At 51.6% G+C, this 20,065-nt stretch overlaps 1 protein-coding gene across 1 annotated transcript; it reads left to right on the plus strand.

The window, feature by feature from the left end:
- Positions 1-10,061: 10,061 nt before the first annotated feature.
- On the plus strand, positions 10,062-17,675 carry LOC116941069 (protein twist-like). The gene is made up of 2 exons (XM_032951676.2): positions 10,062-11,052; positions 12,848-17,675. The coding sequence occupies exon 1, from the start codon at positions 10,392-10,394 to the stop codon at positions 11,046-11,048; it is 657 nt and encodes a 218-aa protein (XP_032807567.2). The 5' UTR covers positions 10,062-10,391; the 3' UTR covers positions 11,049-11,052; positions 12,848-17,675.
- Positions 17,676-20,065: the final 2,390 nt, after the last annotated feature.

A 20,065-nucleotide genomic window follows, 5' to 3' on the forward strand; every position in this document is an offset into this window, starting at 1 on the left:
CTAATAGCCTGAACAGTTGACCTCTAACAGCCTGAACAGTTGACCTCTAATAGCCTGAAAAGTTGACCTCTAACAGCCTGAACAGTTGACCTCTAACAGCCTGAACAGTTGACCTCTAACAGCCTGAACAGTTGACCTCTAACAGCACATGCCCGCTGGCTAGGCAGTGGGGGGGGGGGGGTATCCATACATTTGTATTCGTCTTATGTCAGCACTAACGCACAGCTGACTGTAACGGGAAGCTGGATGTGACGGGCACGTGTTGTCGAAGAGACGCAGAGGGCGCGTGGAGAAGAAAAGGGCCGCGGTGGGAGACGCCTCCCGGTGGCGGGGTAGAGACGGGAAGAGGCTAAGACGACGAGGATGGAACGCGCAGGGGTGGAAGTGGGCTCGAGAAGAGGCGCGCAACGGCGAGCTCGTGGAGGGAGAAACGAACGAGCGAGCTGGGGTTGTGGGGTCATTGGGGTGGAGTCGGTCGGCGTGGAGTCGGAGGAGGGGGGGAGGGGAGCACGAAGGCAGAACCACGCGAGGGACGTCCCCGACCGGGCTTTAAAAGGCGTCAGGGCTCAAGCGTGGGGCGCGTGGGATCACCACGTGGGCGGAGAACGGGGGGAGCCACAGCTCACTTCTACTGCTTTACCATCAAATACTGAATTACCATCAACTATTGCTTTACCATCATCAACTCAATTACTATCCACTACTGCTTTACCATAATCAACTCAATTACCATCAACTACTGCGTTTACCATCATCCACTCAATTACCATCAACTACTGCTTTACCATCATCAATTCAATTACCATCAACTACTGCTTTACCATCATCAACTCAATTACCATCAACTACTGCGTTACCATCATCAATTCAATTACCATCAACTACTGAATTACCGTCATCAACTCAATTACCATCAACTACTGCTTTACCATCTTCAACTCAATTACCATCAACTACTGCTTTACCATCATCAACTCAATTACCATCAACTACTGCTTTACCATCATCAACTCAATTACCATCAACTACTGCATTACCATCATCAACTCAATTACCATCAACTACTGAATTACCGTCATCAACTCAATGACCATCAACTACTGCTTTACCATCATCAACTCAATTACCATCAACTACTGCTTTAGCATCATCAACTCAATTACCATCAACTACTGCTTTACCATCATCCACTCAATTACCATCAACTACTGAATTACCGTCATCCACTCAATTACCATCATCTACTGCTTTAGCATCAACTCAATTACCATCAACTACTGCGTTACCATCATAAACTCAATTACCATCAACTACTGAATTACCATCATCAACTCAATTACCATCAACTACTGCTTTACCATCATCAACTCAATTACCATCAACTACTGCTTTACCATCATCAACTCAATTACCATCAACTACTGCGTTACCATCATCAACTCAATTACCATCAACTACTGCTTTACCATCATCAACTCAAATACCATCAACTACTGCTTTACCATCATCAACTCAATTACCATCAACTACTGCTTTACCATCATCCACTCAATTACCATCAACTACTGCTTTACCATCATCCACTCAATTACCATCAACTACTGCTTTACCATCATCAACTCAATTACCATCAACTACTGCTTTACCATCATCCACTCAATTACCATCAACTACTGCTTTACCATCATCCACTCAATTACCATCAACTACTGCTTTACCATCATCAACTCAATTACCATCAACTACTGCTTTACCATCATCAACTCAATTACCATCAACTACTGCTTTACCATCATCCACTCAATTACCATCAACTACTGAATTACCGTCATCCACTCAATTACCATCAACTACTGCTTTAGCATCAACTCAATTACCATCAACTACTGCGTTACCATCATAAACTCAATTACCATCAACTACTGAATTACCATCATCAACTCAATTACCATCAACTACTGCTTTACCATCATCAACTCAATTACCATCAACTACTGCTTTACCATCATCAACTCAATTACCATCAACTACTGCGTTACCATCATCAACTCAATTACCATCAACTACTGCTTTACCATCATCAACTCAAATACCATCAACTACTGCTTTACCATCATCAACTCAATTACCATCAACTACTGCTTTACCATCATCCACTCAATTACCATCAACTACTGCTTTACCATCATCCACTCAATTACCATCAACTACTGCTTTACCATCATCAACTCAATTACCATCAACTACTGCTTTACCATCATCCACTCAATTACCATCAACTACTGCTTTACCATCATCCACTCAATTACCATCAACTACTGCTTTACCATCATCAACTCAATCACCATCAACTCAATTACCATCAACTACTGCGCAGTTGCACCGCCTGCCCACTGGGCAGCAACGCCGCTGGAGATGGGGGCTAGAAGGAGGCTAGAAGGAGGCTAGAAGGGGGCTAGAAGGGGGCTAGAAGGAGGCTAGAAGGAGGCTAGAAGGGGGCTAGAAGGAGGCTAGAAGGAGGCTAGAAGGGGGCTAGAAGGGGGCTAGACGGAGGCTAGAAGGAGGCTAGAAGGAGGCTAGAAGGGGGCTAGAAGGGGGCTAGAAGGAGGCTAGAAGGAGGCTAGAAGGAGGATAGAAGGGGGCTAGAAGGAGGCTAGAAGGAGGATAGAAGGGGGCTAGAAGCAGGCTAGAAGGAGGCTAGAAGGGGGCTAGAAGAGGGCTAGAAGGAGGCTAGAAGGGGGCTAGAAGGGGGCTAGAAGGAGGCTAGAAGGGGGCTAGAAGGGGGCTAGACGGAGGCTAGAAGGGGGCTAGAAGGAGGCTAGAAGGAGGCTAGAAGGGGGCTAGAAGGGGGCTAGAAGGAGGCTAGAAGGGGGCTAGACGGAGGCTAGAAGGAGGCTAGAAGGAGGCTAGAAGGAGGCTAGAAGGGGGCTAGAAGGAGGCTAGAAGGAGGCTAGAAGGAGGCTAGAAGGAGGCTAGAAGGGGGCTAGAAGGGGGCTAGAAGGAGGCTAGAAGGAGGCTAGAAGGAGGATAGAAGGGGGCTAGAAGGAGGCTAGAAGGGGGCTAGAAGGGGGCTAGACGGAGGCTAGAAGGAGGCTAGAAGGAGGCTAGAAGGGGGCTAGAAGGGGGCTAGAAGGAGGCTAGAAGGAGGCTAGAAGGAGGATAGAAGGGGGCTAGAAGGAGGCTAGAAGGAGGATAGAAGGGGGCTAGAAGCAGGCTAGAAGGAGGCTAGAAGAGGGCTAGAAGGGGGCTAGACGGAGGCTAGAAGGGGGCTAGAAGGAGGCTAGAAGGAGGCTAGAAGGGGGCTAGAAGGAGGCTAGAAGGAGGCTAGAAGGAGGCTAGAAGGGGGCTAGAAGGGGGCTAGAAGGAGGCTAGAAGGAGGATAAAAGGGGGCTAGAAGGAGGCAAGAAGGGGGCTAGAAGGGGGCTAGAAGGAGGCTAGAAGGGGGCTAGAAGGAGGCTAGAAGGGGGCTAGAAGGGGGCTAGAAGGGGGCTAGAAGGAGGCTAGAAGGGGGCTAGAAGGAGGCTAGAAGGGGGCTAGAAGGAGGCTAGAAGGGGTCTAGAAGGAGGCTAGAATGGGGCTAGAAGGAGGCTAGAAGGAGGCTAGAAGGAGGCTAGAAGGGGGCTAGAAGGGGGCTAGAAGGGGGCTAGAAGGAGGCTAGAAGGGGGCTAGAAGGAGGCTAGAAGGGGGCTAGAAGGAGGCTAGAAGGAGGCTAGAAGGAGGCTAGAAGGGGGCTAGAAGGGGGTTAGAAGGAGGCTAGAAGGGGGCTAGAAGGAGGCTAGAAGGGGGCTAGAAGGAGGCTAGAAGGGGGCTAGAAGGAGGCTAGAAGGAGGCTAGAAGGGGGCTAGAAGGGGGCTAGAAGGAAGCTAGAAGGAGGCTAGAAGGAGGCTAGAAGGAGGCTAGAAGGGGGCTAGAAGGAGGCTAGAAGGAGGCTAGAAGGGGGCTAGAAGGAGGCTAGAAGGGGGGCTAGAAGGAGGCTAGAAGGGGGCTAGAAGGAGGCTAGAAGGGGGCTAGAAGGGGGCTAGAAGGAGGCTAGAAGGAGGCTAGAAGGGGGCTAGAAGGAGGCTAGAAGGAGGCTAGAAGGGGGCTAGAAGGGGGCTAGAAGGAGGCTAGAAGGGGGCTAGAAGGAGGCTAGAAGGAGGCTAGAAGGGGGCGAGAAGGAGGCTAGAAGGGGGCTAGAAGGAGGCTAGAAGGAGGCTAGAAGGGGGCTAGAAGGAGGCTAGAAGGAGGCTAGAAGGAGGCTAGAATGGGGCTAGAATGAGGCTAGGAGGCTAGAAGGGGGCTAGGAGGCTAGAAGGAGGGGTGCGGGTGATAGCAGGAGTGTGGTTTGTGTTCTGAGCACGTTCACCGCCTTTTTCCGGTCTCTGACTCACGGCCTCCCAGAGTCCTGGGAGTTCAGTTGCAGGCTCCGGGGTCCAACATGGGTCCTCCTCCCTTCTACACTCTCACTCAGTATCTCTCACTCACTCTCACGCAGTCTCACTCACTCACTCTCACTCAGTGACTCACTCACTCTCACGCAGTATCACTCACTCACTCACTCTCACTCAGTCTCACTCACTCACTCTCACTCACTCACTCTCACTCAGTATCACTCACTCTCACTCACTCTCTCTCACTCACTCTCACGCAGTCTCACTCACTCTCTCTCACTCAGTATCACTCACTCACTCTCACTCACTCTCACTCTCTCTCACTCACTCACTCTCACTCACTCACTCTCACTCTCTCTCACTCACGCTCACGCAGTCTCACTCACTCTCACTCACTCTCACTCAGTGACTCACTCACTCACTCTCACTCACTCACTCTCACGCAGTCTCACTCACTCACTCTCACTCACTCACTCTCACTCACTCTCACTCACTCACTCTCACTCACTCACTCTCACTCACTCTCAGTCTCACTCACTCACTCTCACTCACTCACTCTCACTCACTCACTCACACTCACTCACTCACTATCTCAGTCTCACTCACTCACTCACTCTCACTCACTCATCTCACTCACTCACTCACTCTCACTCACTCTCTCACAGTCTCACTCACTTTCACTCACTCAATCACTCACTCTCTCACGCAGTCTCACTCACTCACTCTCACTCACTCACTCTCACTCACTCACTCTCACTCACTCACTCTCACTCACTCACTCAATCTCACTCAATCTCACTCACTCACTCACTCTCACTCACTCTCACTCACTCACTCTCACTCACTCACTATCTCAGTCTCACTCACTCACTCTCACTCACTCATCTCACTCACTCACTCTCACTCACTCTCACTCACTCTCTCACAGTCTCACTCACTTTCACTCACTCAATCACTCACTCTCTCACGCAGTCTCACTCACTCAGTCTCACTCACTCACTCTCTTTCTCACAGTCTCACTAACTCACTCACTCTCACTCACTCACTCTCACTCACTCACTCACAGTCTCACTCACACTCTCAAAGTCTCACTCACTCACTCTCACTCACTCTCACTCACTCTCACGCAGTCTCACTCACTCACTCTCACTCGGTGACTCACTCACTCACTCTCACGCAGTATCACTCACTCACTCTCACTCACCCTCACTCAGTCTCACTCACTCACTTTTACTCTCTCACTCACTCTCACTCACTCACTCTCACTCACTCACTCTCACTCACTCTCTCTCTCACTCACACTCACGCAGTCTCACTCACTCTCTCTCACTCAGTATCACTCACTCACTCTCACTCACTCTCTCACTCACTCTCACGCAGTCTCACTCACTCTCACGCAGTCTCACTCACTCACTCTCACTCAGTGACTCACTCACTCACTCTCACTCACTCACTCTCACTCACTCTCACGCAGTCTCACTCACTCACTCACTCTCACTCACTCACTCTCACTCACTCTCACTCACTCAATCTCACTCACTCACTCTCACTCACTCTCACTCACTCACTCTCACTCACGCACTCACTCTCTCTCTCACTCACTCACACTCACACTCACTCACTCTCACTCACTCACTCTCACTCACTCAATCTCACTCACTCACTCTCACTCACTCTCACTCACTCACTCTCACTCACTCACTCACTCTCTCTCTCTCACTCACTCACTCTCACTCACTCCCCCTCACAGTCTCACTCACTTTCACTCAATCACTCACTCTCTCACGCAGTCTCACTCACTCAGTCTCACTCACTCACTCTCACTCTCTCTCTCACAGTCTCACTCACCCTCTCTCTCTCACAGTCTCACTCACTCACTCTCACAGTCTCACTCACTCACTCTCACTCACTCACTCACAGTCTCACTCACACTCTCAAAGTCTCACTCACTCACTCTCACTCACTCTCACTCACTCACTCTCAGTCTCACTCACTCACTCTCACTCACTCAATCTCACTCACTCTCACTCACACTCACTCTCTCACAGTCTCACTCACTCACTCACAGTCTCACTCACTCACTCTCACTCACTCTCACTCACTCTCACTCACTCAATCTCACTCACTCACTCTCACTCACTCTCACTCACTCTCTCACAGGCTCACCCACTCACAGTCTCACTCACTCACAGTCTCACTCACTCTCACAGTCTCACTCACTCACACTCACTCACTCACAGTCTCACTTACTCACTCACAGTGGCACTCACTCTCACGCAGTCTCACTCACCCTCACTCACTCTCACTCACTCACTCTCTCACAGTCTCACTCACTCTCTCACAGTCTCACTCACTCACTCTCACAGCCTCACTCACTCACTCTCTCACAGTCTCACTCACTCTCACTCAGTGACTCACTCACTCACTCTCACGCAGTATCACTCACTCACTCTCACTCACTCTCTCACAGTCTCACTCACTCACTCTCACAGCCTCACTCACTCACTCACCCTCTCACAGTCTCACTCACTCACTCTCACAGTCTCACTCACTCTCTCACTCTCTCACAGTCTCATTCACTCATACTCACTCACTCTCTCACAGTGTCACTCACTCACATTCACACAGTCTCACTCACTCACTCTCACACAGCCTCACTCACTCTCACTAACTCACTCCCTCACAGTGTCACTCACTCTCATGCAGTCTCACTCACTCTCATACAGACTCACTCACTCTCACTCATTCTCACTCACTCTCACTCACTCACTGTCACTCACTCTCACTCTCACTCACTCACTCTCACTCACTCACAGTCTCACTCTCACTCACTCTCACTCTGGCTCACTCAATACTCCTGACAACCGCCGTTTGTCACAAAGTGTAAGTGACGTCACCACCACGCTTGTGCCAGGCTAAGTACACTTTGAGGTCACGTGAAAGTGTCGAAGGCTCAGATGGTATTGGTTTACTGACTGGGGTGACTGGCAGATGCCACCACCTCTGCTCTTCATTATGCCAAATTGCTGCGTTTTAACCGCCGGGCGCTCTGCCCATTGTTGTGAGCGTCGCTTCTCCGCCCTCCGCTGTTGTTGGAGGGAGACTGCCTCCACTTTACCCGTAGCAGCATCCTCCACGAGCTTCCTCCACACGGGCCGATCTTGACACCGCTCCCGCGCACAATTGCACACGCGTACGCACGCACGCACGCACTCGCGCGCGTAACAACCGCAGTTCGGCACTAATTGTTGGTACCTTCCACGAGGTTCTTGTGCCAGGCTTGGTACACTTTGAGAACACGTGACGCGTCAACGGCTCACCAGACGACAAGTCGCGGAACACGCACGCCCAGACATGTTCAGGTGAAGACGCAGAATGTTCTCTCTTTACAGACGCACACGCGCGTGTCAGACGTTCCATGCACCAACACAACCGCCATTCGCCACGAGGTGACGGTGACATCGTCTCGGCGCCTGTGCCAGGCCGTGTACACCTTGAGGCCACGTGAAGTGTCGAAGACTCGGTGACAGGAGGTCTCGTGACACACCCAAGGTGCCATGGGTTGACTGACTGAGATGACTGGCAGAGATGCACCAGGTGTGCCCCCTACTGTGCCAATTTGCTGTATTTTAGCCGCCCGGTGCTCCGCTCGTTGTTGTGAGCGTTGCTCCATTGTTGTTGGAGGGCCTCCAACTGACCAGTTGCAGCGTCCTTCACGAGCCTCCTCTATACATGCACACAGACGCACCCACAGGCAGACACGCAGACATACATCTCGACATAGCAAGACAAAGATCCCCCATATTAGTAGACCTTGAGTCTCTGTTTGGGTGTAAAGTACTGTTAGTGAGCACCGACTCAGGCGGGCAGGTCACACGAGAGGGTGGGTGGCCAGCACGTCTCTTTGTCGCCTCAATACTTACACACCACGCCAGGCTTGAAGCTCAGAATCAGAATCTTCATTTAGACTGCAGGAGGAGGAATCCGATGAGCTGTGAAGCTCTTTTTCATAGATGTCCAGTAAGGGACGGGTCAGCAAGTTACAACAACCAACAAATAAACAATACAAACTAACAATACAAATAAACAAACAATACAAATTAACAATACAAACTAACAATACAAATAAAAACACAAATAAACAATACAAATAATCAATAAAACAAACAATACAAATAATCAATATAAATAAACAACACAAACAAACAATAAAAAATACAAACAATACAAATAAACAACACAAACTAACAATACAAATAAACAAACATTAAAAACAAACAATACAAACAAACATTAAAAACAAACAATACAAATAAACAATATAAACTAACAACACAAATAAACAATAGAAACAAACAATACAAACTAACAATACAAATTAACAATACAAAACAAATCATACAAATAAAAAACATTAAAAACAAACAATACAAATAATCAATATAAATAAACAACACAAACAAACAATACAAATAAACAACACAAATAAACAATAGAAACAAACATTAAAAACAAACAACACAAATAAACAATAGAAACAAACAATACAAACAAAAAACACAAATAAACAATACAAATAAACAATACAAATAAACAATAGAAACAAACAATACAATAAACAATACAAAACAGAGAAGAGTGCAAAAATATAGAAAATGTAATTCACGAAAATCTAACGAGGAGAGAAAGATAAAAACAAAAGTAACACAAGTTACCGTACATGCATTGACGCCGATTTCATTTGCACCACTAAATTCCATCCAGGGCGAGGCGGGGAAGGCACAGGGGACGTGTTCAGCTCTTCGTCACCGACATCGACTCCCGTGAAAGCGCGAAACGACTTCGGGTCGCGCCGGACTCACGGCGCACTGCGCCAACCACTGCGCCACCGCTCCCCGCGAGCCAAAGCGCGACCCGGGACTCGGCAGGTGTCGCAGTGTCCCGCCTCTCGTTAATGGATCAAAGCCACGTGGGGTGAGGCGCCCTGGGCCGGGATGGAAACCTGCTGCTCATTGTGAGCGCATTAGGAAGACTGCCTGACCAAGTCGTTGATAGGAGGAGAGACTTGCCCGTGCATGCCAGGTGTTGTGGGCTCGGGGCTGCGACGTGGCCGGCAGATGGAAATGAAGCAACGGATGGATTCTTGTATCCATCCGTGCGGAGCTTGGAGTGTTGCTCATTCGTTGCTTGCGCTTCTCCTCCCACGCGGAGGCCACACAGCAAACAAACGCCATCGACGCAACATCCCAAGGCACCACACTCCTGAACGAGACTCACTCCCTGGGGAATTAATTAACACAACGTGAACCTGGCAGTCCGGCGCGTGAAACCGCCATGAACTGCGGAGAAAAAGGAACCAAGTTCGTATCGTAGCAGTTCACATTCAGTCGACGGATTTTTTTTGTTCGTCAAAACCCCTACGTTTCCTGCCGCCCCAGAGTGTAAACCGCGTTTATTTTTACTATTCTCTAGACAGATGTGATCGCTGTCCTGCTAACTCGCACGCAGGCATGCGCATAGCCCAGCGCGCCGAGCTCGTAACACACGCACGCACGCAACTCCTACGCCCACCGTTCATTATTAGGGATACCAAGGGATATGCAAATTCTCTAAAAACAAGGGGGCCCAATGAGCAGTGCAGTGCGGGGGTGATGGAGGGGGGAGGCGGGGGCACCGAGTCGCTGTATAAATTCCTCCCCTTGTGCGCGCTTCTCCGACTCCGCTCAGGATTCGGAGCGACGCCTCGATCGCCGTTGCGCGCGCGTGCGCGCGACCCCGGGGAGAATTCGCGACTCGAGTTCCACAACGGAGAGACCGGGGGGGGCAGGAGCACGGCGCTTTGCCGCGTGACGTCGGTAAGGGAACCAGATAGAGCGAGCGAGAGAGGGAGAGAGATAGGGGGGGGGGGGCAGCGAGACGATAGAGACAAAGAAGACGTCGTGGGAAGAGTTTGGGGAGAGCGTGAGACCCGTGCGTGGCCTCTCAAGCTCCAACGGATCGCGCGGTAGCGCAGCGCAACCCATGGAGGTGAGAGACGTGAGGCTCGTGATGGAGTCGCCGGCCAGCTCTCCGCTCTCGCCGCTCTCCAGCCCTCTCCCCAGCGAGGAGGACCCCGGGGAGAGGCCGGCGAGCAGGCGAGGATCCCGCAAGCGACGCTCAACCATCGCCGAGGGCGGCGCGGGCGGCGGGAAGCGAGGGAAGCGAGGAGGAGGAGGAGGCGGCGGCGGTGGCATTGGCGTCTCGGGAGGAGCGGGTTGCGGTAGCGGAGTGGTGAGCGGTGCGGGTAGCGGAGCTGCGGGCAGCGAGGGCAGCCCCTTGTCGGGCGAGGAGATGCAGCAGCAGCGCTTCATCGCGAACGTGCGCGAGCGGCAGCGCACGCAGTCTCTGAACGAGGCGTTCTCGTCCCTGCGCCAAATCATCCCGACGCTGCCCTCGGACAAACTGAGCAAAATCCAGACGCTGAAGCTGGCGACGCGCTACATCGACTTCCTCTACCAGGTGCTGCAGAGCGACGACGAAGGCGGCAACGGAGGAGGAGGCGGCAACGGAGGAGGAGGAGGCGGAGGCGCCGACGCCAGGCTCAGCGCCGCGTGCAGCTACGTGGCGCAGGAGCGGCTGAGCTACGCGTTCTCCGTGTGGCGCATGGAGGGCGCGTGGTCGCTCTCCGCCTCGCATTGACACGGTACAGAACTCGCGCGCGCGCGCACGCGCACGACGGGCACACGCGCGCGTGGGGCATGAGACGAACGCACCGCGGCAGCAGCAGTGGCGGTGGCAACAGCGACAACAGCCGCCGCCGTGTGTCCGCGTACCCTTTGCACACGAGTGCGTACACACATAGCGAGCACACATGCACGCGCGCAGGTCAACACACACACACACCCGTGTTCACACACACACACACACGTGTTCACGTGTTCACACACACACACGTGTTCACACACACACACACTTGTTCACGTGTTCACACACACGTGTTCACACACACACACACGTGTTCACACACACACACGTGTTCACGTGTTCACACACACGTGTTCACACACACACGTGTTCACGTGTTCACACACACACGTGTTCACGTGTTCACACACACGTGTTCACGTGTTCACACACACACGTGTTCACACACACACACGTGTTCACGTGTTCACACACACACGTGTTCACGTGTTCACACACACACGTGTTCACGTATTCAAAGCATTGTGGCGAGTACGCGCGCCCACTCGTCTCCTCGCGAAGGGCGCTTTGCTGCGCTTGGGGTGGAGTCGTGGGTGCGAGGTGTAATTGACAGCTCGCTGTTAAAGGCATCGGCTACCACACCCGGACACTTAATTAGTTCTCTCACACGTTCTATAATTGACTCGGCTTCGACGAGTGGTTGGCGCACCACGAGATGACTCCATGAGTTGGGAGCCGCTCGTCGTCTCGACATTTACTCAACCGAGACGCGCATCGGCCACCTGCGCAACGTCTCGTCTCATCCGCAGTCCCCGCGGTCGATGGACAGCTGCAATGACCTAGGGAGTATGACACAGAGGAACGCGTTGCTCAGTCAAGTAAAGTGAGATGATGGTTACAAGAATAATAATAATAACAATACTCGGGCAGAATTATTGGCCAGGAATCTTTGCGCGGAGGTTCTAAGTGGAGCGGGAGAATAAAGTTTCTTTCGGCGCCGCTTATTTGTGTTTCCACGGCCCTGGCCAGACCACAGCCACGAAGCCAAACAACCGCACGGTTAGAGGCTCCGGCTCCCACCGCTTGTTCCATTGAGCCCTGGGCTTTTCGCTTTCGCCCCCCCCCCACCCCCATCTTTTCCGACAGCTCATTTAACACGTGGTTCTGCACACTCATGTTTTAGGTAATAAATAAATAAACAGACGAGAAGTCTGCTTCGCCGCTTGGGTAAATGACGTTTACGTTTAGAAATCACGCCTCTTAAAGGCATTCCGGGACCAGTGCTTTTGAACAGCGTTTGTTTAAACAAGGCAAGATAAAAAAAACCTCGCTCGGGTTCGACTTATCTGTGTTCATCAGCAGAGCGTGGTTCGTTTAACAAATAGTGCCGGGCTACGCGGTGTTGTCGACAAGAGGAGCCCCCCTCCACGAGTGCCGTGGGGCCCCAAATCATGACCAGCGCGGCACATTCAGCACCGCGGTACAACGCGCGCCACGTAGTAGTTTTGGATACATGCGTAAAACCCTAGAGGTTATTTTGGAAATATCCAGTATTTTGTGATGCATGGTTTGTTCTGGGGTTCCACACCCACCCCCCCCCCCCCCCCCCGCAACAACAAACCACCATCACCAACAACAGCGATAACAACAACGGCCAGTGATTGTTTTAAACGTGGAGTTTCCGAGTGAATAACCGCGCCATCTCTCGCAGCGCACTCGCGATTTGGGCCCTCGCTGGATGGTGCGCGCGGCGCTCCGCGGTCCTTGACTCGGCGCTTCTCTCTGCTCCGCAGCCGCCCCGCGTGGAGGAGTGGAACTCTCTGGTTGGTTCGTGGCAAGGGATTGAGTCGCGGCCACGTGTGGAGGAGAGGGAGAGAGGACGAACTGAGACCTCGCTTTCAATGGCTCGCGTGAACTCACCCTTCTCGGACTCGATGCTGCTTCGCGTGAACGCACCCCCCCGCCCGCCCGCCGGCGCCCCCCCCCCCCCACCTCTAGGGCCCGGCTCCTGACCCGCGGTTTGCGCGTGACCTGTTTGCGCGTGACCTCGCAACGGACTCTGGAACTCCGGAATTCCAGATCGACCGAGCTAGTCGCGGCCAAGGTGTGGAGTGGACGAACTGATTATCCCCCCCCACACCCACCCAACCAACCAACCCCCGCCGTTCACTGGAAACAAAACAACAACATTTTTTTTAAATAATTTTTTTGTTCAGAGCGGAAACAAACAAACCAAAAAAAACTCTGCCGAGCAAACGCGTCGCGTATTTATGTAAACTCGGGTGAGGTATGGAGGCTCGGCCACACAAGGAACCAGTCTCGTGATCGCGCGAATGAGTCCGATTTAAACACATCTTTTGTTCAACCGCATTTCCTGGAAAATATATATTAGTAAATCTTTATTGTTCTCTTCACTCCTATGTTACCTGTAAGCTTAAATACGAACTAGACCAAGCAAAGTATATATGTATAATGTGTGTGTGTGTACGCTATCTCACGCCTGCTGTACGCGTTGTAATTTATTGGGGGGGGAAGCTCTGGGCTTGGAACCCCAGTCTCTCGTCTGCTCTGCTGTCTAGTGATTCCGGCTCGCGGTGATTCCGGCTCGTGGTGATTCCGGCTCGCGGTGATTCCGGCTTTCAGTGATTCCGGCTCGCGGTGATTCCGGCTCGCGGTGATTCCGGCTCGCGGTGATTCCGGCTCGCGGTGATTCCGGCTCGCGGTGATTCCGGCTCGCGGTGATTCCGGCTTGCAGTGATTCCGACTCACATGGGGGGAGGGAGTGGGTACTCTGTAGAGGAACCCAGAGTCTCTGAGTCCCGACTGCCAGGTGCTCTCTCTCTCTCTCGATCCCGTTCGCGTTAATCGTCTTGCGCAGTGCTACCAAGCGTTCAATATTCGTGGGATATCGAACAACAACAAAAACGAAACAAATGAAATCCTCTCGAGTACGAAATTGCAAATGAATGTGTTGGGGTTTTTTTTTTCCAGTGTTATTATTGTCGTCGTCATTTTTTGTAATCGTTGTTGTTGTTGTATTACGCATTCTTGGTCAAGCCTATGTTTACATACAAATATATATACATCTACATTTCACTGAGCATGTGCTGTGTGCCGCTACGTACGTTCACACGCACGTATTGTAAACTGCATTACGGACTGTCTGTTCTGTGTGCGCGCGCGCGTATTGTTGGAGCGGTGAATGCAGTGGTTCAGCGTATTGCGCCGCGAAGCAAGCCCACCTGAGTTCGATTTCCAGCCACGGCTAACATCAGTGTTAAGTGAGTTAGAACTTATCCCGGGCCTCCCCTAAGTCGACTCAGCCTTAAATTAGTACCTGGTGCGGCGCGTAAACATCAGCAGTGCGGAGACAAAGGCGTCCGGGCGTGGTCGGTGCTCGCTAACAGCGCTTGCGCCAACAATCTGTTCAGAGCAGTGCGAGGATTCTAACGTGTATGTGTGTATATGTTTGTGTGTGTATATATGTGTGTGTGTGTGAGGAGCGATAGTGTAGAGCTTACCGCGCTGCGCTACGAGCCCGACCCGAGTTTAATTCTCGCTCAAAGCCGAACACCAGTGACGATTACCGAAACCAGTCCTAGGTATCCCCTAGGTCGACTCAGCCTCAAATGAGTACCTGGTGCGGTGTGCAAACATCGCTTCTCGCGAGACAAAGGTCGTGGTGCTGGCCACCCACCCCCTCGTGTGCCGTGCCGGCCTTCGTAGGTGCTCGCTCACAGCACTTGCCCCAACAGTCTGTTAAGGCTATACGGGGGAGCTGTGTCTCTATGCGTACACGCAGGGTGGCGTAGACCGGCGTGCGTCAGCACTAACCTCGTGGCGTCCACGGGCAGATGTCTGCCTTTTAAGATCACGCGTCGTGTCAGCGAGAGAGATGAGACCCTTTGAAGTATGTTGCCTTTTTTTATAATCTCTCTTCGCTGCCGCCCGATGCCATGTGTCAGTAAATACGCGGCGTGCGACCTCTCCACACGGACCCATCCACGCAGGAGCAGCAGCAGCAGCAGTGGCGCGGTGAATGTGGGCAGTACAGCAAATGAGGTTCGCGAGCCCCGTCTCTGCGGACCTCTGAGTAACACTAACCTTGTTTTTCTTTTCATACGAAAGGTCACATGAACTGGTTTATGTGCAAAACCATTTTTTTTTACTAAACCGCCTACAGTCGGATTCTAGGAAGCTACGAAGCCGGACCGATTCGCTACGGCAGTGGCGCTAAGGCAAAAGCAAAACTAAGCAAAGGTTTACTGCTCCCAGGAAGATGAAGAGGCACTATTGAACTATACATTGAAAAAACAACATTCTAAAATCATTAAAATAATTATAATCAGCCCCTTCACTTAATTCGTTCACAAGCCTAAACACGATTAAATTCTGATTTAAAGCTCTCGTGACTGCAGGGATTCATATTATTGGTTCTTTCCGTAAAGTCATAATAATAAAAATATAAAACAATAACATGAAATATATTGTTTTATATTTTTATTATTTTATTGTTTCCCTTCTACGTGACTTTACCGAAAGAACCAATAATACGATTCAATTCGTTCAACCTTTTGCATAGTGTTTGTTGTCACGTGACACAATTCCCACTTTTTCGTTCTCTCTCTTAGCAACAACGAATGGGCTGGGTGCCACCGCTTGTTGGGTTGGAACTTGGACGGGGGTCATTGAAGGGGGGGGGGGGGGGTGCTGTCTGGGTGTCGTCGGGACTGCGAGGTCGTGTGGCTAGGATTGAGTGTCACCCTCTCGCGTAGAGAGGGCGCGGATTGCTGAGCTTGCTCCGGGGATCTCTACTTTCCTCCGGCGTGAAGGATAAAAAAAAACTCTCCTTTAGATGATGCCATTGACTAACAACACCCCCCCTCCCCCCGCCCAATGTAGCAAGGACCCTCCTGGGAAATTCTCCAGAATCATTGGAGCTTTCCGCGAATAAATTATTGGCATCAAAACGAGGTTAGAAGGAATGATGTACTTCCTGTACACAAAGAGAGAGGCGGTGTATGAGGTGCGACGTGTACAGGAAAGAACATCATCACCTTTAACCTCAACGAGAAGCAGTGCAGTCATATTTTAAACGGTTTAGGTACGAAAAATATAATAAAACGCGTCCGTTTAAACAGTCTTTACATTTCACGCGCAATCCCGTCTCGTGATTGGCGTTGCTGGGTTTTGTCTCTGCACTACTGCGCCTTCCTTCCAACACGAAGCAACAACAACAACAAAACACACATCCATTCGCTTGCAAGGGAAAATCGACGACGCGTCTCAATAAAGGTGTAAGCAGGGCCCTCCTGAACAAGAAGAAGACGCGCAAGACGTACGGAGGACCGTCACTGAGACCGTCGAAATAACGCGGCACATTTCACGAAAGGCGTGCTGGGGACTTGATGGAGATTTATTTAAATGACGACGAGAGCGGAACGAGGCCGTTGTTCGCTAACTGGCCCAACGCGCGTGCGCGTCTCGCGCGTTCAGCGACTCGGAACCACGTGCACGCGCGCAGAGTTTCACTTCGATGTCATTCTTTTCTCGGAACGCTGCTTTTTTTTGCAAGGCTGCCCTGGCTCTGAGGATTGTCGGCGTAAGGCACTACCACGAGAGTGCAAGGTACACCAGACAGTGTTCATAATGCTCGGATATAACTGCAATCCTGTTATGTTCGTATGAGCGCAGGAGGGCAACGTGACGATAACAGCATGGGGCGACATGGGTGTGGCTGCGTGGCAAGGTGATGGTCGGAAACAACGTATGAACAACGTTCGTTTCTGCGCTGCGTCTCTGGCTGAACGAAGCCGCGTGTTGTGTATACGAAGCCGCGTGTTGTGTATACGAAGCCGCGTGTTGTGTATACGAAGCCGCGTGTTGTGTATACGAAGTCGCGGGTTGTGTATACGAGTCGCGTGTTGTGTATACGAAGCCGCGTGTTGTGTATACGAAGCCGCGTGTTGTGTATACGAGTCGCGTGTTGTGTATACGAAGCCGCGTATTGTGTATACGAGTCGCGTGTTGTGTATACGAAGCCGCGTGTTGTGTATACGAGTCGCGTGTTGTGTATACGAGCCGCGTGTTGTGTATACGAAGCCGCGTGTTGTGTATACGAAGCCGCGTATTGTGTATACGAAGCCGTGTGTTGTGTATACGAGTCGCGTGTTGTGTATACGAGCCGCGTGTTGTGTATACGAGTCGCGTGTTGTGTATACGAGCCGCGTGTTGTGTATACGAAGCCGCGTGTTGTGTATACGAGTCGCGTTTTGTGTATACGAGTCGCGTGTTGTGTATACGAGTCGCGTGTTGTGTATACGAAGCCGCGTGTTGTGTATACGAGTCGCGTGTTGTGTATACGAAGCCGCGTGTTGTGTATACGAAGCCGCGTATTGTGTATACGAGCCGCGTGTTGTGTATACGAGTCGCGTGTTGTGTATACGAAGCCGCGTGTTGTGTATACGAGCCGCGTGTTGTGTATACGAGTCGCGTGTTGTGTATACGAGCCGCGTGTTGTGTATACGAGTCGCGTGTTGTGTATACGAGTCGGCCAGCGCGCGTGCGTGCGAGAAACCCAGATGAACTTTATATATAAAACAAAAATCTATCTCCGTGAAATCTCTCCCTGCTTCTGATGCGCGAGGCGCGCGGGTAAGGTGAGGGTGAGGGTGAGGAGCGTGCGAGGGTGAGGCGTGGGTGACGGTGAGGTGACGGTGAGGAGCGTGGGTGAGGGTGAGGGGCGTGTGACGGTGAGGCGTGGGTGAGGGTGAGGAGCCTGCGAGGGTGAGGAGCGAGCGAGGGTGAGGAGCGAGCGAGGGTGAGGTGAGGGTGAGGAGCGTGTATCCTACACGCCTAGTGCGAGGTGTCAGAGACAAACAAGCATTGTCCACAGAGCAAAATGTAAAAAAGACATCGAGCGGGGTCGACGTTTGTCTGGCAACGCGAGGACTCGCGAGAGGAAACGGATTTGCAGCAAAAAATGCGTGCACGTGAGAGTGTGTGTATGTGTGTGTATGTGTGAGAGTGTGTGTGTATGTGTGTGTATGTGTGAGAGTGTGTGTGTATGTGTGTGTATGTGTGAGAGTGTGTGTGTATGTGTGTGTATGTGTGTGTATGTGTGTGTGTATGTGTGTGTGTACGTGTGAGAGTGTGTATGTGTGTATGTGTGTGTATGTGTGTGTATGTGTGAGAGTGTGTGTGTGTATGTGTGTGTATGTATGTGTGTGTATGTGTGTGTATGTGTGTGTGGGGAGCGATAGTGTAGCGGTTAGCGCGCTGCGCTATGAACCTGGCGACCCGGGTTCGATTCCCGCTCACGGCCAACACCAGTGACGATTATCTGAACCGGGCCTCCCCTAGGTCGACTCAGCCTCAAATGAGTACCTGGTGCGGTGTGTAAACATTTCCACTAGGGAGACAAAGGCGGTCGGGCGTGGTGCTGGCCACCCACCCCCTCGTGTACCGCTCCGGCCTTCATAGGTGCTCGCTAACAGCACTTGCCCCTACAATCTGTTAAGGCTAAATGGGGGATCTTTGCTTTGTTTTGTATGTGTGTGTGTACGTGTGAGAGTGTGTATGTGTATGTGTGTGTGTGTGTATGTGTGTGTATGTATGTGTGAGAGTGTGTGTATGTCTCCCAAGCGAAATGCTGAGGGAGGGTGGCGTTTGTGCACAGACTGCCCTATATGACATCATAACAACAGTCTGGACCACTGGACGGGTTCCGCAGGATTGGAAGGATGCCCTGGTGGTCCCCCTTTTTAAGAAGGGGGACCGCACAGACTGTAACAACTACAGGGGCATCTCACTCCTCAGTGTGCCGGGAAAGGTCCTGGCAAGGATAATTCAACATCGCCTTGCCAGGCACGCTGAGGAGAGGCTTGTTGAGCCCCAATGCGGTTTCAGGAAAGGGCGGTCCTGCACAGATGCCATATTTTCTGCCCGTCTGCTACAGCAGAGGTGTAGGGAATTCCAGCAAGACCTACATCTCTGCTTTATTGACCTGGTCAAGGCCTATGATACCATCAGTAGGCCTGGGCTCTGGGTTGTTCTTCGTGCTTTTGGAGTCCCTGACCCTCTGCTCACGATCATTAAGGACCTTCATGATGGTGAGCGGGCCCTGGTAAAACTGTGGCCGGGAGTCAGAGCCATTCCCTGTACATCTTGGGGTGCGACAGGGATGTCTTCTGGCTCCCACATTATTTAACATCTATTTCGACCACGTAGTTCGTGAAGCCTTCAATAGCTGTACCGGGAGAATCTCCATATGGTACAGATATAATGGGAGGCTGATCGATGCCCGGGTGCGGTCAAGGGATGGCTCCCTATTGCTCAACCACGTTATGTATGCCGATGATTTGGTAATAGCTGCTCATTCAGAGGAGGAGTTGGAGATGCTGCTGCTGAGACTGGAGCGTGCCACTAAGAGATGGGGTCTTACCATCAGCCCCACCAAAACTAAGCACCTACCTGGTTATTTTGTATCATCGGACACTGCACCCCCACAACTCCCAATCGGTGATGGGGCAGTTGTGGAGAGAGTGGAGAGTTTCCCATACCTGGGCAGTGTGCTTATGACCGACTCCAGTTTAACAGCAGAGGTCTCACTCCGAATCAGTCGAGCAGCAATATCTTTTAATCGGTTGCGTAACGCTGTGTGGAAGCTACCTGGTCTGTCGCTCCGCACTAAGCTTCAGGTCTTCTCGGCCACGGTCATTCCCTCCCTTCTCTATGCTTGCGAAAGTGGACCCCCCTAACGGAACATCTTCGCCGGTTGGAAACATTTAGGCTGGCGTGCCTACGATCCATCCTGGGTTTAACCAGACTGGATTGTGTAAGGAGCTCACAAATCCTTGAAAGATCTGGGCAAGGTCCCATTGGTGAGCTCCTCCGGTAGGCAAGGCTGCGTTGGCTTGGTCATGTAGCCCGCATGCCCAGCCACCGCATGCCGAAACAGCTTTTGTTCGGCCGGATCGAGGGGGCTAAACGGGCGCGGCACGGGCTAGAGA

The sequence above is a fragment of the Petromyzon marinus genome, chromosome 10 (assembly GCF_048934315.1).
Source record: "Petromyzon marinus isolate PM22_M1 ecotype Great Lakes invasive population chromosome 10, UKy_Petmar_22M1.pri1.0, whole genome shotgun sequence".
Taxonomy (NCBI): domain Eukaryota; kingdom Metazoa; phylum Chordata; class Hyperoartia; order Petromyzontiformes; family Petromyzontidae; genus Petromyzon; species Petromyzon marinus.